This window comes from Musca domestica, unplaced genomic scaffold, assembly GCF_030504385.1.
Source record: "Musca domestica strain aabys unplaced genomic scaffold, Musca_domestica.polishedcontigs.V.1.1 15, whole genome shotgun sequence".
In the NCBI taxonomy this organism is placed as follows: Eukaryota; Metazoa; Arthropoda; class Insecta; order Diptera; family Muscidae; genus Musca; species Musca domestica.
The window spans coordinates 9,928,004-9,942,663 of record NW_026712207.1 but is presented as its reverse complement, the minus strand read 5'-3'; the positions used below and the strand labels follow the sequence as shown (position 1 = coordinate 9,942,663).

Below are 14,660 nucleotides of genomic sequence, written 5' to 3'. Positions count from 1 at the left end.
ATGCTCTATTCTTGTTATCAATTTGCTAGGCGTAGCACAAAGTACATGCACCAAGAAGAAGCATTTGTTTTGGCGGAAAATAATTTGACTAAGGAACGATGTGAAGAGAGGAACATAAAACAGAACTGAACGCAAAAGATCACTTTGAAACCCCACACAGATAAATATAAAAATTTAATTTTAATAAAATAATAAATGCTGCCTATTTGTTGATTGCCTTATATCGAAGAACAATGGATGATCCTGTCTTTAAGCAAAAATATCAGAAATACAAGCTAAGAGTAAAGTTATGGGAAAAAGATTTCAAGAAGAAACATGGAAGAGTGCCTTCAAAGGTTTGTTACCTATATTCACGGTAATACTTTGTTCCAGTATTAAATAATTTTGTATATATTTCTCTCAGTATGATATCCGGGAAGCCTCTCAGGAGATAAGAGATTCTTACAAAATGTACTACAAATTGAAAACATCGTTTTTGGAAGACACCCTCAACGATGTTTTATCGGATGATGGTTTTGATGTTCTAGAAATGTCACAGATGTCACAAACCAATGGTGATCTCGACGTCAGCCTAACGGAGGAAAGCATCAATGGTGGACCCAAGTTGCCCTTGGATATAAGTGCCATTGTGGACACGCAACCTGTGGATAACCATGAAAACTGCAACGGTTTCTCCAATGTCCAGGAAATACCAAATGGTTCAGCCGTCTTTAATGAGCCCCGTGTGCTAAAGGAGTTTGAGGCCGTGGAAGAGTTGGATTTAAACAAAAAGGCTTGGGGTGCAAAGGTATCTATGAAACCGGAAAAGCCTGAATTAAAAGACGAAAAGAAAGATACTCCTCGACGGAGTCTTAAGCCAAATTTTAGTGCAAAGCTTTTGAACAATTCTTCCTTCTCCAAAAGGAATCCCAGAAAATCAGTTTCAAAATCAAATCTTGATAGTTCGTTAAGAAGCAACAACTCCACGTTAAGTGACACTTTAAATTCTACTAAAGATGTCCTGCCTGATTTGGAAACAATTTTACTGCAAAAGGCCAAGGAGCAGCAGGCCCAGAATAATATCAATGCAAATCCCCTTTTGGCAGTTGACAAGAACAGGGACAACATTAAAACCCAAGTAGACGAAGGATGGCTTGAGCGAAATGCCCAGCAAAATGGAATTGCTGGCAAAACCAGAAGAAGCACAATAAAGATTGAGCAGAACAACAATTTACCAACTCCTCCACGGAAAAGCATCTATGGATTATCTAATATTGATGTTAGTAAATTGCAAACAACTGTTGCTACGGCAGACAGTCAAGACGAACCAAACAAAACGCAATTGAAGAACTTGGAAACGCCGCCTGTTATTGGTTGTGCAGATGAAAAACCCCATTTCCAAGAAAAACCCGTCGAGAAAAATAGGAAAGTTGACAAAAAGGTTTCTAACGATTCAGACTCGGATTCGGTTGTGGGAGACAGTGAGGAGGAAGTTGAACCCCCGGAATATCGACATATTGTAAAACGTAGAAGAATCGTACCCTCAACCTCTCCAAAAGCGGAAGTAACAGCCCCGACCGAGGCTCCCAAGAAAAAAACCACAGATATTGTAAAGGATGAAATTAAACCTCAAGGAACTACAGAACCCTTAGAACATTCTGATGAGGGTGAAGACTTTGATGCTGCCTCGGATGAGGATGAAGAGTATAAACAACCAGAAGTCAGCCGGCGAAAACGAGCAGTGGCTAAACGCAAGACCGCAGCGAAACCCAAGAAGTCATCACCAAAAGAAAAACCCAAACCAAAAGCTAAAACTGCTACAGCCAAGACCAGAGGGGCAAAGAAGGCTACCAAAGAACAACTAAAGCAGCAGCAGCAGGAGGAGGAGTTGGAGAAGGAGGAAACTCCACTTGATCCGGTGGACCTGAAATATGCTCTTGCCCTAGAAAGTGGTGATATCACATCTGTGCCACGTATCAAACAAACTGATCTAGACAAAGCAGATCACTTGGCTCAGGAATATATTAATAAAATGGTTCCCTTAGGTGGTGTTAGTAATAAGCCAATACCCGTTACCGTGGCCGATGAAAAGAGAGCGGCAGCTAAGCGCAAGCTAGAAGAAAAGATAGCCAGTGGCAAGCTAAATGAGAACTTTGTTACGATCAATATACAAAAGAAAACTTTCGTACGTGGCAAAAAGACCATCAACTATTCGAAATATAAGAAAAAGTTGTGGAAGGATAAGAAACGTGTGGCTGCATTAACGGGACCCAATATGGATATGGGCGGCTGTGATGGTGGCACATTGAAATGTTTCACCTGTGGTCAAGCTGGACATTTTGCTCAAAATTGCAAAGTTAAGGGGGACTCCTTGCTGCCCTTGACTGCTCAGCTGGAGGAAGATCCATCACCGTTTCCCACATTGGAGGAAGCTGAACGTATGGCAAGTCAATCGGCATTGGCGGTACATAGCAGAAATATATCCAAATTGCCACAGGCAGCCAATGCGGCAATATATAAAAACGATGGCCTTGCGGAGGAGGACAGTGGTGATGCAGAAGGTGATGGGGAGGAGGTATGTAAACATTGTTTAAATATTTTCAATGACCGTGATAATAGCCTTTATTTTTTAGGAAGAAGTTGCCACGGATGAAAACAGCGATGACGATGGGGACAATGATCCTGCTGCTGAAGACGTTCTCATGGAGACTGATGATGAATTGGAGGGTTTTGATATGGACAATGCCATCAATGCAAAGGAAAAAAACATTTCACCCATAAAAAAATATGTTGGCCATAAAATTCCTGAATCATTTCTTAAGGCTGCTGGCCTGGATGTAAATGACGCAACAGACTCGGGCTCGTCGGCAAATGTACCAGCTAAAATGGGTGATGTTAGTCCCATTTATGATCTCAATCCTGATGGTAGTGTCAAAGAAGTCACACCCGAGGTATTGGAAGTCTTGCGTATGTTTGGCCACACAAACTTTCGCAAGGGCCAGGATCGCGCAGTTATGCGTATACTTTCGGGAATGTCCACATTGGTCACCCTATCCACGGGCAGTGGTAAATCTCTGTGTTATCAATTGCCGGCCTATATGTTTTCCAAACAAAAGAAAGCCATTACATTGGTTATTTCACCTTTGGTCTCTCTGATGGAGGATCAGGTCACGGGGGTGCCGCATTTTTTGAGGGCCCATTGTTTGCACACGAATCAGACACCACAGCAGAGAATGAAAACTATGCAGCTCATTGCAGATGGGGAGATTGATGTGCTGCTTGTATCCCCAGAGGCCGTGGTCTCGGGGGAACGATCTACTGGATTTGGTTCAATTTTGCGGCAATTACCACCAATTGCATTTGCCTGTATCGATGAGGCCCATTGTGTCTCCCAATGGAGTCATAATTTCCGTCCCAGCTATTTGATGATCTGCAAGGTATTGAAGAAAAATCTGGGGGTAAAGTGTGTTTTGGGTCTCACGGCCACCGCCACTTTGCCCACACGTCTAAGTATTATCAATCATTTGGGTATATTGGATGGTGAGAAGGGCATCATCAGCGACATACCATTGCCCGACAATTTAATACTTTCCGTGTCCAAGGATGAAAATCGTGATACGGCACTACTGCAATTGCTACTAAGTAAACGTTTCGAAAGCTGTCAATCGATTATTATCTACTGCACCAGACGAGATGAATGTGAACGTGTAGCGGGTTTCTTGCGTACATGTTTGCAGGATCGCAAAATTGCAGAGCCGGAAAAGAAAAACAAACGGAAACGTGTCAATTGGCATGCGGAGCCGTATCATGCCGGTATGGCTGCCTCGCGACGACGGACAATACAAAATGCCTTTATGAACAATGAGTTGCGTATTGTTGTGGCCACCATTGCCTTTGGTATGGGTATTAATAAGCCCGACATTAGAGCCGTTATTCACTATAATATGCCACGTAACTTTGAAAGTTATGTCCAAGAGGTGGGTCGTGCTGGTCGCGACAATAAAGAGTCACATTGTCATTTGTTTTTGGATGCCAATGGTGGGGACAAGAGCGAATTGAAGCGTCATATCTATGCGAATTCATTGGATCGTCATGTTATACGCAAATTGTTGCAGAGAATTTTCGTGCCTTGTTCGTGTGATAAGAATCTTAAGGAGTGAGTATGAGCGAAGATATGTAGACTATAATGATCGGACAATAGTTGATTTTTATGCCCCACACATAGTGGCAAGCGAGATAGACCCATACGTACTTTTGAGGATCTTCATAGAATCACTTTCTGAGTCGATTTATGCATGTCAGTCCGTCTGTCCATGTATTCTTGTGAACAAAATGCAGTTCGCATTTATTATCCGATTGAGATGAAATTTTCCAAACAATATTTGTTTGGCCTAAGGACGAACCCTATTGAAATTGGTGATAATCGGATCAGATTTAGATATTGCCCCCATATATATCTTCAACCGATTTCGGGTTAATTGTGCACCAAATGTCCAATATAAGTCCAGTTGACCTGAATTTTGGCACATCCGACCAGATTCAGTCTAGAAGCAACTACATTACATATGGTGAAATTCGGTGCAGATATACCTATAGCTCCCATACATAAATTTCATACGATTTGGTGTTTAAGTCCCCCACATTCATAATATGCACTCCACAACAATGATCTTTGGTACCAGATTTCAGATACAGCCCAGAAATACCTCTGCCAAATTTTATCAAAATCGATTCAAATTTGGATATAGCTCCCATATATATCTTCAACCGATTTCGGGTTATTTGTTCACCTAATGGCTTATATCAGTCTAAATGACCAGAATTTTGGCACATCCGACAGAATTTAGTTTAGAAGCAAGAACATCGAATTCGGGGAAAATCGGTTCAGATACAGCTATAGCTCTCATATATAGGTCTCATCCGATTTGGTGTTTAAGTCCCCCACATTCGTAATATGAACCGCACAAGAATGATATTTGGTACCAGATATCAGATACAGCCCAGAAATACCTCTGCCAAATTTTATCAAAATCGGTTCAGATTTGGATATAGCTCCCACATATATCTTCAACCGTTTTCGGGTTAATTGTGCACCAAATGGTCAATATCTGTCCAAAAGTCCTGAATTTTAGCACATCAGTTTAGAAGCCAGAACATCGAATTTGGTGAAAATCGGTTCAGATATAGCTATAGCTCCCATATATATGTTTCATCCGATTTGGTGTTTAAGTGCCTCACATTCGTAATATGCACTCGATAACAATTATGTTTGGTACCAGATATCTTATAGAGCTCGGAAATACCTCTTCCAAATTTTATCAAGATCGGTTCAGATTTGGATTTAGCTGTTTTTTATCTTTTTTAATTCTATTTTTTAAATTCCATTTTTTTTAATTTTCTAGTGGTGTCCCCATAAAGCCTTTAGCAACATCCTCAAAAAATTCCCAATCGGATGATGGCAATGTGGATGCCTCGAATTTTGGCAATATGCATGGTGAAACAGATGTCGATGTACCAAAACCCCGCCACCACATTTGTCCAGGTCATGAAATTGGATTTTCCATTGACCAGACCGTAGAGGCATTGGATATTCCAGCTGAAAACATCTCGACATTGCTGTGTTACATGGAATTGGACAATCGTTGGTCTATGCATGTGCTCAGCAGTGCCTATATTAAGGCCAAAATTATATCCTATGGTGGACCCAAGTACCTCAAGTAAGTTATAAATTGAAGACATTCCTTAGAAGTCAGCTAATTTATTTGCCGTAGGCATGCAGCAAAGGAGTGTCCCCCCTTGGCCATGGCCATTGCCTTGGAAATTAAAAATGGCAACTTTAAAGAAGATGCCAATATCATAGAATTCTCGGTGGTGGATATAGCAGCAGCAATTGGTTGGAACAGTGGTGTGGTGAAATATCAATTGAAAAATCTAGAATGGGTGCAAGGTAGGGTGTTTTTGTGGATTTCGATTCAAATTATTTCGTTAAATTGTTTATCTTTCCCAAAGTTAATGGCTATCCAAAACGATCTCCCATAACTGTAAGTTTCTATGATTTGGGTTTCCGTTTAAAGGCACCCGGAGACTTTACAATCGAAGAAATTGATGATGCCTTGGATATTTTGTATAATAGATGTGTGAAACAGGAAAGGACCCAGCTAATTCAGGTATGTGTTTGAGGTATATAAATTTCCAAGGAATAATCTAATTTCCCCCCACTTCAGTTGCAATATGTTTTCCAAGGCTTATCTTCGGTGGCCTACAACAGTCATGTGCCGTGCTGCAGTGAAAACTTCTCACACGACAGATCCGATCAGCTGAAGGCCATTATACGTGACTATTTCCGCAATGATTATCCCAAAGATTTGAAATTGGAAGTAGAGGTAATTATGTCTGTTTTAATTGTTGTCAATTTTATAACAAATCGTTTCATTTTCAGGAATCAAATGTCTCGGATGGTGACATAGAGTCGGATGTTATTGCCCTTATCAACATGTATCCGGAAAATAATTTCACTGGGCGCAATGTGGCCCGTATATTCCATGGCATTTCAAGTCCCAATTATCCAGCTGTTATGTGGGCCCGTTGTAAATTTTGGCGCGCCCATTCAAAGACTGATTTTAATCGTATTGTACAATTGGCCAATAGTGTTATTGTCAAGAGGCGCATGTAAAGGGAGTTGCTTTAACAAACAAGTCATTATTTAGTTTTGTTCCTTCGCCGTGTCCTCGTCATATGTGTAGCTTATTTGAGATTTTATGTGTGAGCGTGTGATTTTTTAATTGTTATTTTATGTTAAACGAACGTTTTTTAAGCCAAGTTCCTAGGAATTATCCAAGGCTTTGGTCGCAATTGTACATGTATTTATTCGTAATAAAAAAATTATATTCATATTGTACAATTGTATGTGATATGATTTTGTCGCAGCATTCCTGATTCCTGTTGCAAAAGAGGCCAAAAATAGCTGAAGAGATGGTAACATCATGGAGTAGTTGGACATTTTGAGAACCATATATATCAACAACTTGAACTTCCAATCGCAAGCAGATATTGAGAAATTACAGGTGCCGTTAATAATTTCAAACTGGAATTCAATAATTCTTTAAAAACAAGACAATTCTAATAATTTACGGAATAGTTGCAAAAAGAGGTCATCTGAGCTAAAAAAAAGTTCTGTGATGGTTTGGATGACAGCGGCAGATAAAAAAGATAATAGGACATGTCCAGTGTTACGACTCTTGACTGCAGCAGCATTAAAAGGGATGGAACGCGTAATTCATATGAGCTACCTAGACCTTGCTATTAGCTTAGACTTACAGATTAAAGTAGGAGGTGTGCTTTACCCACTGCCCCATATATTAAATAAATATTGTGTATTATGAGGATACGCCTAGCCTCAACGAAAATGCCAAGTTCAAAATTGAATTTTTGCTTCCAGGATGTGAACAATGATCTAGCTTTTTCGTAGAATTGAGAAAATGTAATAATGGATCCAAATTTGTGTGGATTTAAAATGTAAAACAGAACTGTAAATTGCCAGCTTTTCAGTCCACATTTTTATGCTAACGATAACCCTAAATATTCAAGAATTGTATTCTGTGAGGATAGCTAAGCAATGTCAAATTAGAAATTCACTTCGTGCCTTCAACGGATTTCGTGGGAGACAGTTAGAGTTTGAGATATCGAAAGAAATAAATAATTTTATCCGTCTCAAAATGTCAGCACCTGGCACCAGAAGAGTCGATGGGCCGGTATTTATTTCGTTTTAAATATGAAATGATTGTACCAACATCTAGTGTATCTTCAGATATTCTGGTTAATATCAGAGCTGAGGTTTGCCCGTATTTACTTGTGAGAAAAGCGCAGAACAAGGGGGCGGGTAAATTTTGTGTATGACGAAAACTAAAAGAGTGCCTGGAAGGAGTAGACTCTGCTCTGTTTCCAGCGAAATTTGCTTCTGCCCGAAAACGAGCAAAGCAAGCTACTTTTATTTGAGCGACGCTGGAAAAAAGAATATTCTCGATTTGTTTTCTATTCCCAGGGGTGCTCCCTCCCAAGCTGGATCGATTTTTACCCTTTATTGAAATTCGAGCAAGTATTTCGGTGGTCGCGAGAAAGTGGAAAAACGGATTTGTCTTTTTATACCCTACACCACATAGCATTTGTTTGTAACATGAAGAAGGAAGCGAGATAGATCCATAGTTAATTTTGGGGATCTTCACAGAATCACTTTCTGTGTCGATTTATACATGTCAGTCCGCCCGTCCATGTATTCTTGTGTACAAAATTCAGGTCGCATTTATTATCCGATTGAGATGAAATTTTCCAAACAATAATTGTTTGGTCCAAGGACTAACCCTATTGAAATTGGTGATAGTCGGATCAGATTAAGATATAGCTCCCATATATCTTCAAGTCCAAATGACCTGAATTTTGGTACATCGCACAGAAGTACATTGGGGGGTTCAAATCCCTCACATGCGTAATATGTACTCCACAAGGATGATATTTGGTACCGGACATCACATACTGCTCGAAAATACGTGTGAAAATTTTATCGGGATCGGTTCAGATTTGGATATAGCACCCATATATATTTTTATTCGATATCAGGGTTATTGTGCACCAAATAGCTAATATCAGACCGAGTTGGTTAAATTTTTAGCAATTCCGACTGAATTCTTCCTAGAAACCAGTACTTCAAATTTGGTGACAATCGCTTCAGATATAGCAATAGCTCTCATATATAAGTTTTATGCGATTTGGTCTTTAAGTCCCTCACCTTCGTAATATAGACTCCTATTTATATATATGAACCTAGAAAAGATGCTATTTTTGCTGTTCAGATCAAATTGTGACAGTTTTCAAAAATTGGCAGCTCTCCGAGAAATCATTTTCTTATTACTGACCTTGTTTCCAAAAACGAGTGTTCTATCTTTCGAAATGAAAAGTAACGTGAATTTCGGCGATGGTCTGATGTATCTTCAGCTCCAGCAAATCGTTAGAAAAGAAAGAGGTACATCACTGCTAGATCTCTCACCTAATATGCCTTCGTTGATTCTGAGCCCCTCTACCAAAATACCAAATAAAGATTTATTTTCATATCAACAATTGTTTTTTTTTCGTATGTTTTATTAGATTTGAAAAAAAAAAGAACACTGAAATCTTTGTCCTGATGATTTCAATAATTTTCCGAAAACAAAACACAAAATCAAAATTTAGACGTTGCTAAGTTGTGTTCCTTTTTTTCGTTTGTTTGGATTTTGACGAAAGAAACCAAACAAAAACAAAACATGATGATCATTCGATATAAAACTATTACAAATTAGATGTCTAAACAATTCAAATAACACTATGATGGCATGATGATAATGTCTTGTAGGTCTTGTAGATCATACATTGTATTTGTATGAGTTATGGTTCAAAGCTAAATTAAAGGAGAAAGGGAGGGAAGAACGAAAACGTAAAGTACAATTACAGGCATAACGTTAGGTAGTTAGAAGTTATAGACCATTTGTTGTTGTTTGTGGTTCTGTTTTTTTTTTTTTGGGCACTATGAAACTAAACTTTATTAAAAAATACAATATGTATACATGCATGCGCGTGTGTTCTGTTCTTTTTTCTTTTTATTTCGGCATTACTCAAAACGATAATCATCTGAGGCAGGAGGAATCATCTACATTAGGATCAAAGCAACATCTTGGGGCTTCATACTGGGACACCGCCAGTTGTACAAATAGTATTGCAAATTTCCGTCGCCGGGCCCAAATTTCAATGGCCTCAAGAATGTGTTGTTCTCCATCAAATCGAGGGCATTATAGACATCCATTTGTATGTTTTTGGCTGAGATAAGGGCATCATTGATCAGCTCCAACCAGGGGGTTTTGGTGGAAATATTATAGAACGAATAGGCTCCACGCAGGGTTTTGTGCACCGGATGATGCATCACAGACGAGGGCAAACAATAGAAACTTGTTAGATCGGTTATATTGCCTTTGTCATCCTCGACAATGAAGCAATCGATAATGCCCTCCTTGGGTGTGAACCAATGACGGAACTCCTCCTTGCTGAACACAGGACACAGACTGAACTTTTTCATGTATTCATCGAATAGCTTAAGAGCTTTGTCCATATCTTTGGGTTCGATGCGGCGATAACCTTTAGTCTTGGGTTGATCGGGTAGTTTGTACAATTTTATTGTACGCTGCATTGTCATGTTTCGGGCCAAATGCGAGAACTTGACCTCGATAAGTTTCTTTGGATTCAAGGAACGATGCCAGTAGCGACACGTCGCCACCGGTTTGGGCAGAACCACACCAGCCGTATAGGCAGCCTGGAAGATGCCCGTCAAGTTGACACGCCTCGTTATTTCCCTAATTAATACTGGGGCCACACGCTTGCTACGCAGCTTCTTGTGGACACACAAGAAATTGATTTCCACCACCTTAATAACCTTATCATAAGCTCTCAGATTACTGGGTATGGCCGAGATGAATCCCACCAGGCGGCCCGATTTCACAACACGCACTCCCAGATGCCAGTCACGTTTCCAGCCAGGCGATTGCAGAGACCATTTGAGAAATTCGGGTTGATAGTCAAAGCGAAACATGGCATCGTCATCCTCCACATAGTTCTCATTAAGCAGTGTATACAATTCGGTTAGATCGCTACTGTTATTCAAGTCCAAGGTGTCCCATTTGAAACCTTCGGGTAGGGCATACGGATCCGGCCGTATTTCTGAAATATCCTTGTCTGGTTCAATGCATTCATTTGTCGTAATCTCTTCGTAGAGTTTAGGCACTGGTTGGGTTGACCAAAAGGCAAATTTTGTCTGGCGACTTTGGCCAGAGACGACATCGGAAACGGCCTGCAGCAGGTCTTGTCTGTTGAGCAGATCTGAAAAATTAAACAAAGAGAATTTGTTATTATTTTTATAAAAAATGAAAGAGATTTTGGAAAACATTCTGAAAATCAAAGTGGAAATAAAACCAAGAAAACTATTAATTAAAAGGGGGCCAAGTTCTTTTTATAGCCCACACCACCAGGTGGTCAGGGTATTATGTCTTTGAAGAAGGAAACGTGATAGACCCATAGTTACTTTTGAGGATTTTCATAGAAACACTTTCTGAGTCCATTTATGCATGTCAATCCGTCGTCCGTCTGTCCATTAATTCCTGTAAACAAAATGCCGGTCGCATTTATTATCCGATTGAGATGAAATTTTCCAAACAATACTTGTTTGGCCCAAGGTCGAACCCTATTGAAATTGGTGATAATCGGATCAGATTTAGATATAGCTCCCATATATCTTCAACCGATTTCGGGTGAACCAAATGGTCAATTTAAGTCCAAATGACCTGAATTTTGGTATATCCCACCGAATTCAGTCTAGAAGCAAGTACATCAAATTTGGAGAAAATCGGTTCAGATATAGCTATAGCTCCCATGTATATGTTTCATCCGATTTGGTGTTTAGGGTCCCTCAGAAGCGTAATATGCATTCGACAACAATGGTATTTAGTACCAGATATCAGATACAGCCCAGAAATACTTCTGCCAAATTTGATCAAGATCGGTTCAGATTAAGATATAGCTCCCATGTATATCTTCATGCGATATCAGGTTTACTGTGCTCCAAATGGCCAATATCAGCCCCAATGGACTGAATTTTTGCTATTCCGACTGAATTCAGTCTAAAAGCAAGTATATCAAATTTGGAGAAAATCGGTTCAGATATAGCTATAGCTCCCATATATATGTTTCATTCGATTTGGGGCTTAAAGTCCCCCACATTCGTAACATGCATTCGACAGCAATGATATTTGGTACCAGTTATCAGATACAGCCCAGAAATACCTCTACCAAATTTGATCAAGATCGGTTCAGATTTGGATATAGCCTCCATGTATATCTCTATCCGATATCAGGTTTATTGTGCTCCAAATGGCTAATATCAGTCCAAATGGACTGAATTTTGTTACATCCGACCGAATTCAATCTAGAAGCAGATACATCAAATTTGGAGAGAATCGGTTCAGATCTAGCTATAGCTCCCATATATATACTCAACCGATTTCGGGTTAATTGTGCTCCAAATAGCCAATATCAGCCCAAATGGGCTGAATTTTGGTACATGCCACCGAATTCTGTCTAGAAGCAAGTACATCAAAAAGTCGCTTCAGATATAGCTATAGCTCCCATATATGTTGTTCATCCGATTTGTTGTTTAGGGGCCATTTCAAAATGATTCTACTATTATTGAAAATAAGGCAATGTAATATTTTCTTTTTGTCTCAAAGGACAATTTACAACTGCTTCAATGCTGAAGACACTCTACTATGAGGGGGTGGGTGTTAGAAAAAGAAAAATAACCACCCTTAGATAATCAAAATGGTGGGTATGGCAGCTGAAGCACGCAATAAAGAAAGCCTACTTTTGTATACCGCCCGCATGAACATAAAAACTATTTAAGGATTCTTATGTCTTTCTTTTTTGTTTTAGAAATATCAATAAGTTGAACGTCCGTCCCCATTCACAGCCACGCCCTTTGACCCATTATTCCACTTAAAAAAAAAGTTTTTAAATTATTTTTCCAACTCACTCAAATCGGCAGCTAAATTTACAATTGCAGGAGGTTTCTTTTTCTCGGTATCATTATCGCTAGCTGCCGCTTCCTTAATGCCCACCAAGTTTTTATTTGCACCATCATCGCCGCTTACATTTTCCGACTTTTTGCTGTTTGCACTGACGACATCGCCTTCCGTGGATTTCTTTTCTAGCGTCGTATCCTTATTTTCATTTGTTTCGATTTCTTTATTGGGCATTTTTCAACACAAATATACTATACTTAATAAAATTCGTGAATTGTTATTTTTTTTGTTCGTTCTAGGTATATTTAGTTGCTTCTTTTTATTTGCATGTATGTATTTAGGTTAGGTTTTTTTTCGGTCTTTGGTCCAAACAGAGTTGCCAGGCTGGGGGTTATTTGTCTGTTTGTTTTTATCGGTTAGTAGGGATCTGTAAATCTAAATTCGTTTCAACGGACAAAACAGGATTGCCAAAAGCAAGACAATTGAATTGATATGATAGCTGTGTTCCAGCATTTGATGAAGTGTAAAGCTATTTTTACATTTGGTACAGTGGTCTTTAAAGATTAAATTGACGTAAATTTATGCAAATTATCAAAAAAAAATTTATGATTGATTGGAAAATTTTCAAAAAATGTGTACAAATTATTGGGTCTGTTATTTTTTAACTTTTTTGTTTTCCATGAAACTTATTTTCTGGCCTAATTTGATCGTATGTGCAAAATTCCATACTATTTGGGCCGATATTACACGTTTGGTGCACAAAAAAGCAATTCAAAAGAAGATATATATGGGAGCTATATTTAAATTTCGACCGATTATGTCCAATTTCAATACCGTTCGTCCTTGGGTCAAACAAATTATATGTGGAAAATTTCATCTGGATCGGGCAATAAATGTGACCTCTACTTTGTTTACAAATATATACGGACAGACGGACCGACATGCATAAATCGAATGTTATTCTAGGCAGATCATCAAAAGGAACTATGGGTCTATCACGTTTCCTTCTCCATGTTACAAACAAATGCACAAAGACATAATACCCTGACCGCCTTGTGGTATACCCTGCACATTAAAGGTGGGAATACATATAGCACTTATTTGGCTGGCTTAAGAGTCTAAATACATAAGAAGCTTGAAGTCATGGCTAGGCATATTTTGTGACATTTCACAAATGGATTACAGAGCCGCACTGAAATCCTGCGTCGTTGTCCATTATAATTTGACATTAAAATGCCTAGCCATGACTTCAAGCTTGTTATGTACTTGCACCTTAAGTCATCGACTGGCTTCTTCGGAAATGAACAAAGGAGCCTCCAAATGATGATTTGATTTGATGATTTTAGCAACATTATTCACCGGAATCGTTTCAAATTTCGTATTAGGAGATCTTAATGGTTACTACAACATTTGAAAAAAAATTCTTATGCAGATCCACGTTTTCGTATTGCCCTCATATAACGGTACCTGCGGATATTCGTATTTTCATGATTTCGGCGACATTATTTAGCGGAATTATTTAAAATTTCATATTTAAAGTTCGTAATGGGTACTACAGCCTATGACAAAAATGTTTGTATGCAGGTCAACGTCTTCGTATAGCCTCCATATAGAGGTACCTCCCGATATTCGGTATTTTCATGATTTCAGCGACATTATTTACCGGAATTATTTCAAATTTCATATTTGAAGTTCGTAAATAAAGGGAAAATCGGTTATCGTAGTAGAAACTTTTACATTCTTGCTGTTCTGGATTTCAATTATTTCAACTTTGGTTGCAAAATGAATGGATATTTTCGTTGATTGTTGTGTCCCACGATTTTAGATTGAATATTATGGAAAACCGCAAAATTCCATTCTTGTATCGCGGGTTTTCCCCAATATATGAATTTTGTTAAAAAAATAAATAAATAAACAAAACCAACTGTTGCATATTTAAAAGTCTAGCACAGAGTTGTATTTTTTCTAGTTTCTTTGATGTTGAGAAACCTTTCTAATTTAGCCATGCTTTGCCTTATTAATTTTTACATTTTACTTTTTCATAGACAAAAAGGCATTGATAGCTTTTGTAATACTTCTGACTGATCTTCA

The 14,660-nt window shown here is 38.8% G+C and overlaps 2 protein-coding genes across 2 annotated transcripts; one reads left to right on the top strand and one right to left on the bottom strand.

The window, feature by feature from the left end:
- Positions 1-87: 87 nt before the first annotated feature.
- LOC101888987 (uncharacterized) lies at positions 88-6,880 on the top strand. The gene is made up of 8 exons (XM_005177644.4): positions 88-335; positions 404-2,554; positions 2,613-4,135; positions 5,382-5,696; positions 5,751-5,926; positions 5,989-6,146; positions 6,204-6,362; positions 6,419-6,880. Exons 1-8 carry the CDS (start codon positions 234-236, stop codon positions 6,650-6,652), a joined length of 4,818 nt encoding a protein of 1,605 aa, XP_005177701.2. The 5' UTR covers positions 88-233; the 3' UTR covers positions 6,653-6,880.
- A 2,629-nt stretch (positions 6,881-9,509) lies between these two features.
- On the bottom strand, positions 9,510-12,976 carry LOC101900950 (glycylpeptide N-tetradecanoyltransferase). The gene is made up of 2 exons (XM_005177628.4): positions 12,581-12,976; positions 9,510-10,875 (listed from the first exon to the last, which is right to left on the bottom strand). The coding sequence occupies exons 1-2, from the start codon at positions 12,801-12,803 to the stop codon at positions 9,656-9,658; spliced, it is 1,443 nt and encodes a 480-aa protein (XP_005177685.2). The 5' UTR covers positions 12,804-12,976; the 3' UTR covers positions 9,510-9,655.
- Between the last annotated feature and the right edge of the window lie 1,684 nt (positions 12,977-14,660).

Excerpts from the sequence above, each read along its gene's own strand:
- LOC101888987 (XM_005177644.4), top strand. The coding sequence starts at position 234 with ATGGATGATCCTGTCTTTAAGCAAAAATATCAGAAATACAAGCTAAGA. Across the intron at positions 336-403 it reads ATGGAAGAGTGCCTTCAAAG|TATGATATCCGGGAAGCCTC; the intron begins GTTTGTTACCTA and ends TATTTCTCTCAG. Across the intron at positions 5,697-5,750 it reads GGTGGACCCAAGTACCTCAA|GCATGCAGCAAAGGAGTGTC; the intron begins GTAAGTTATAAA and ends TATTTGCCGTAG.
- LOC101900950 (XM_005177628.4), bottom strand. The coding sequence starts at position 12,803 with ATGCCCAATAAAGAAATCGAAACAAATGAAAATAAGGATACGACGCTA. Across the intron at positions 10,876-12,580 it reads AAATTTAGCTGCCGATTTGA|ATCTGCTCAACAGACAAGAC; the intron begins GTGAGTTGGAAA and ends TTAATTTTTCAG.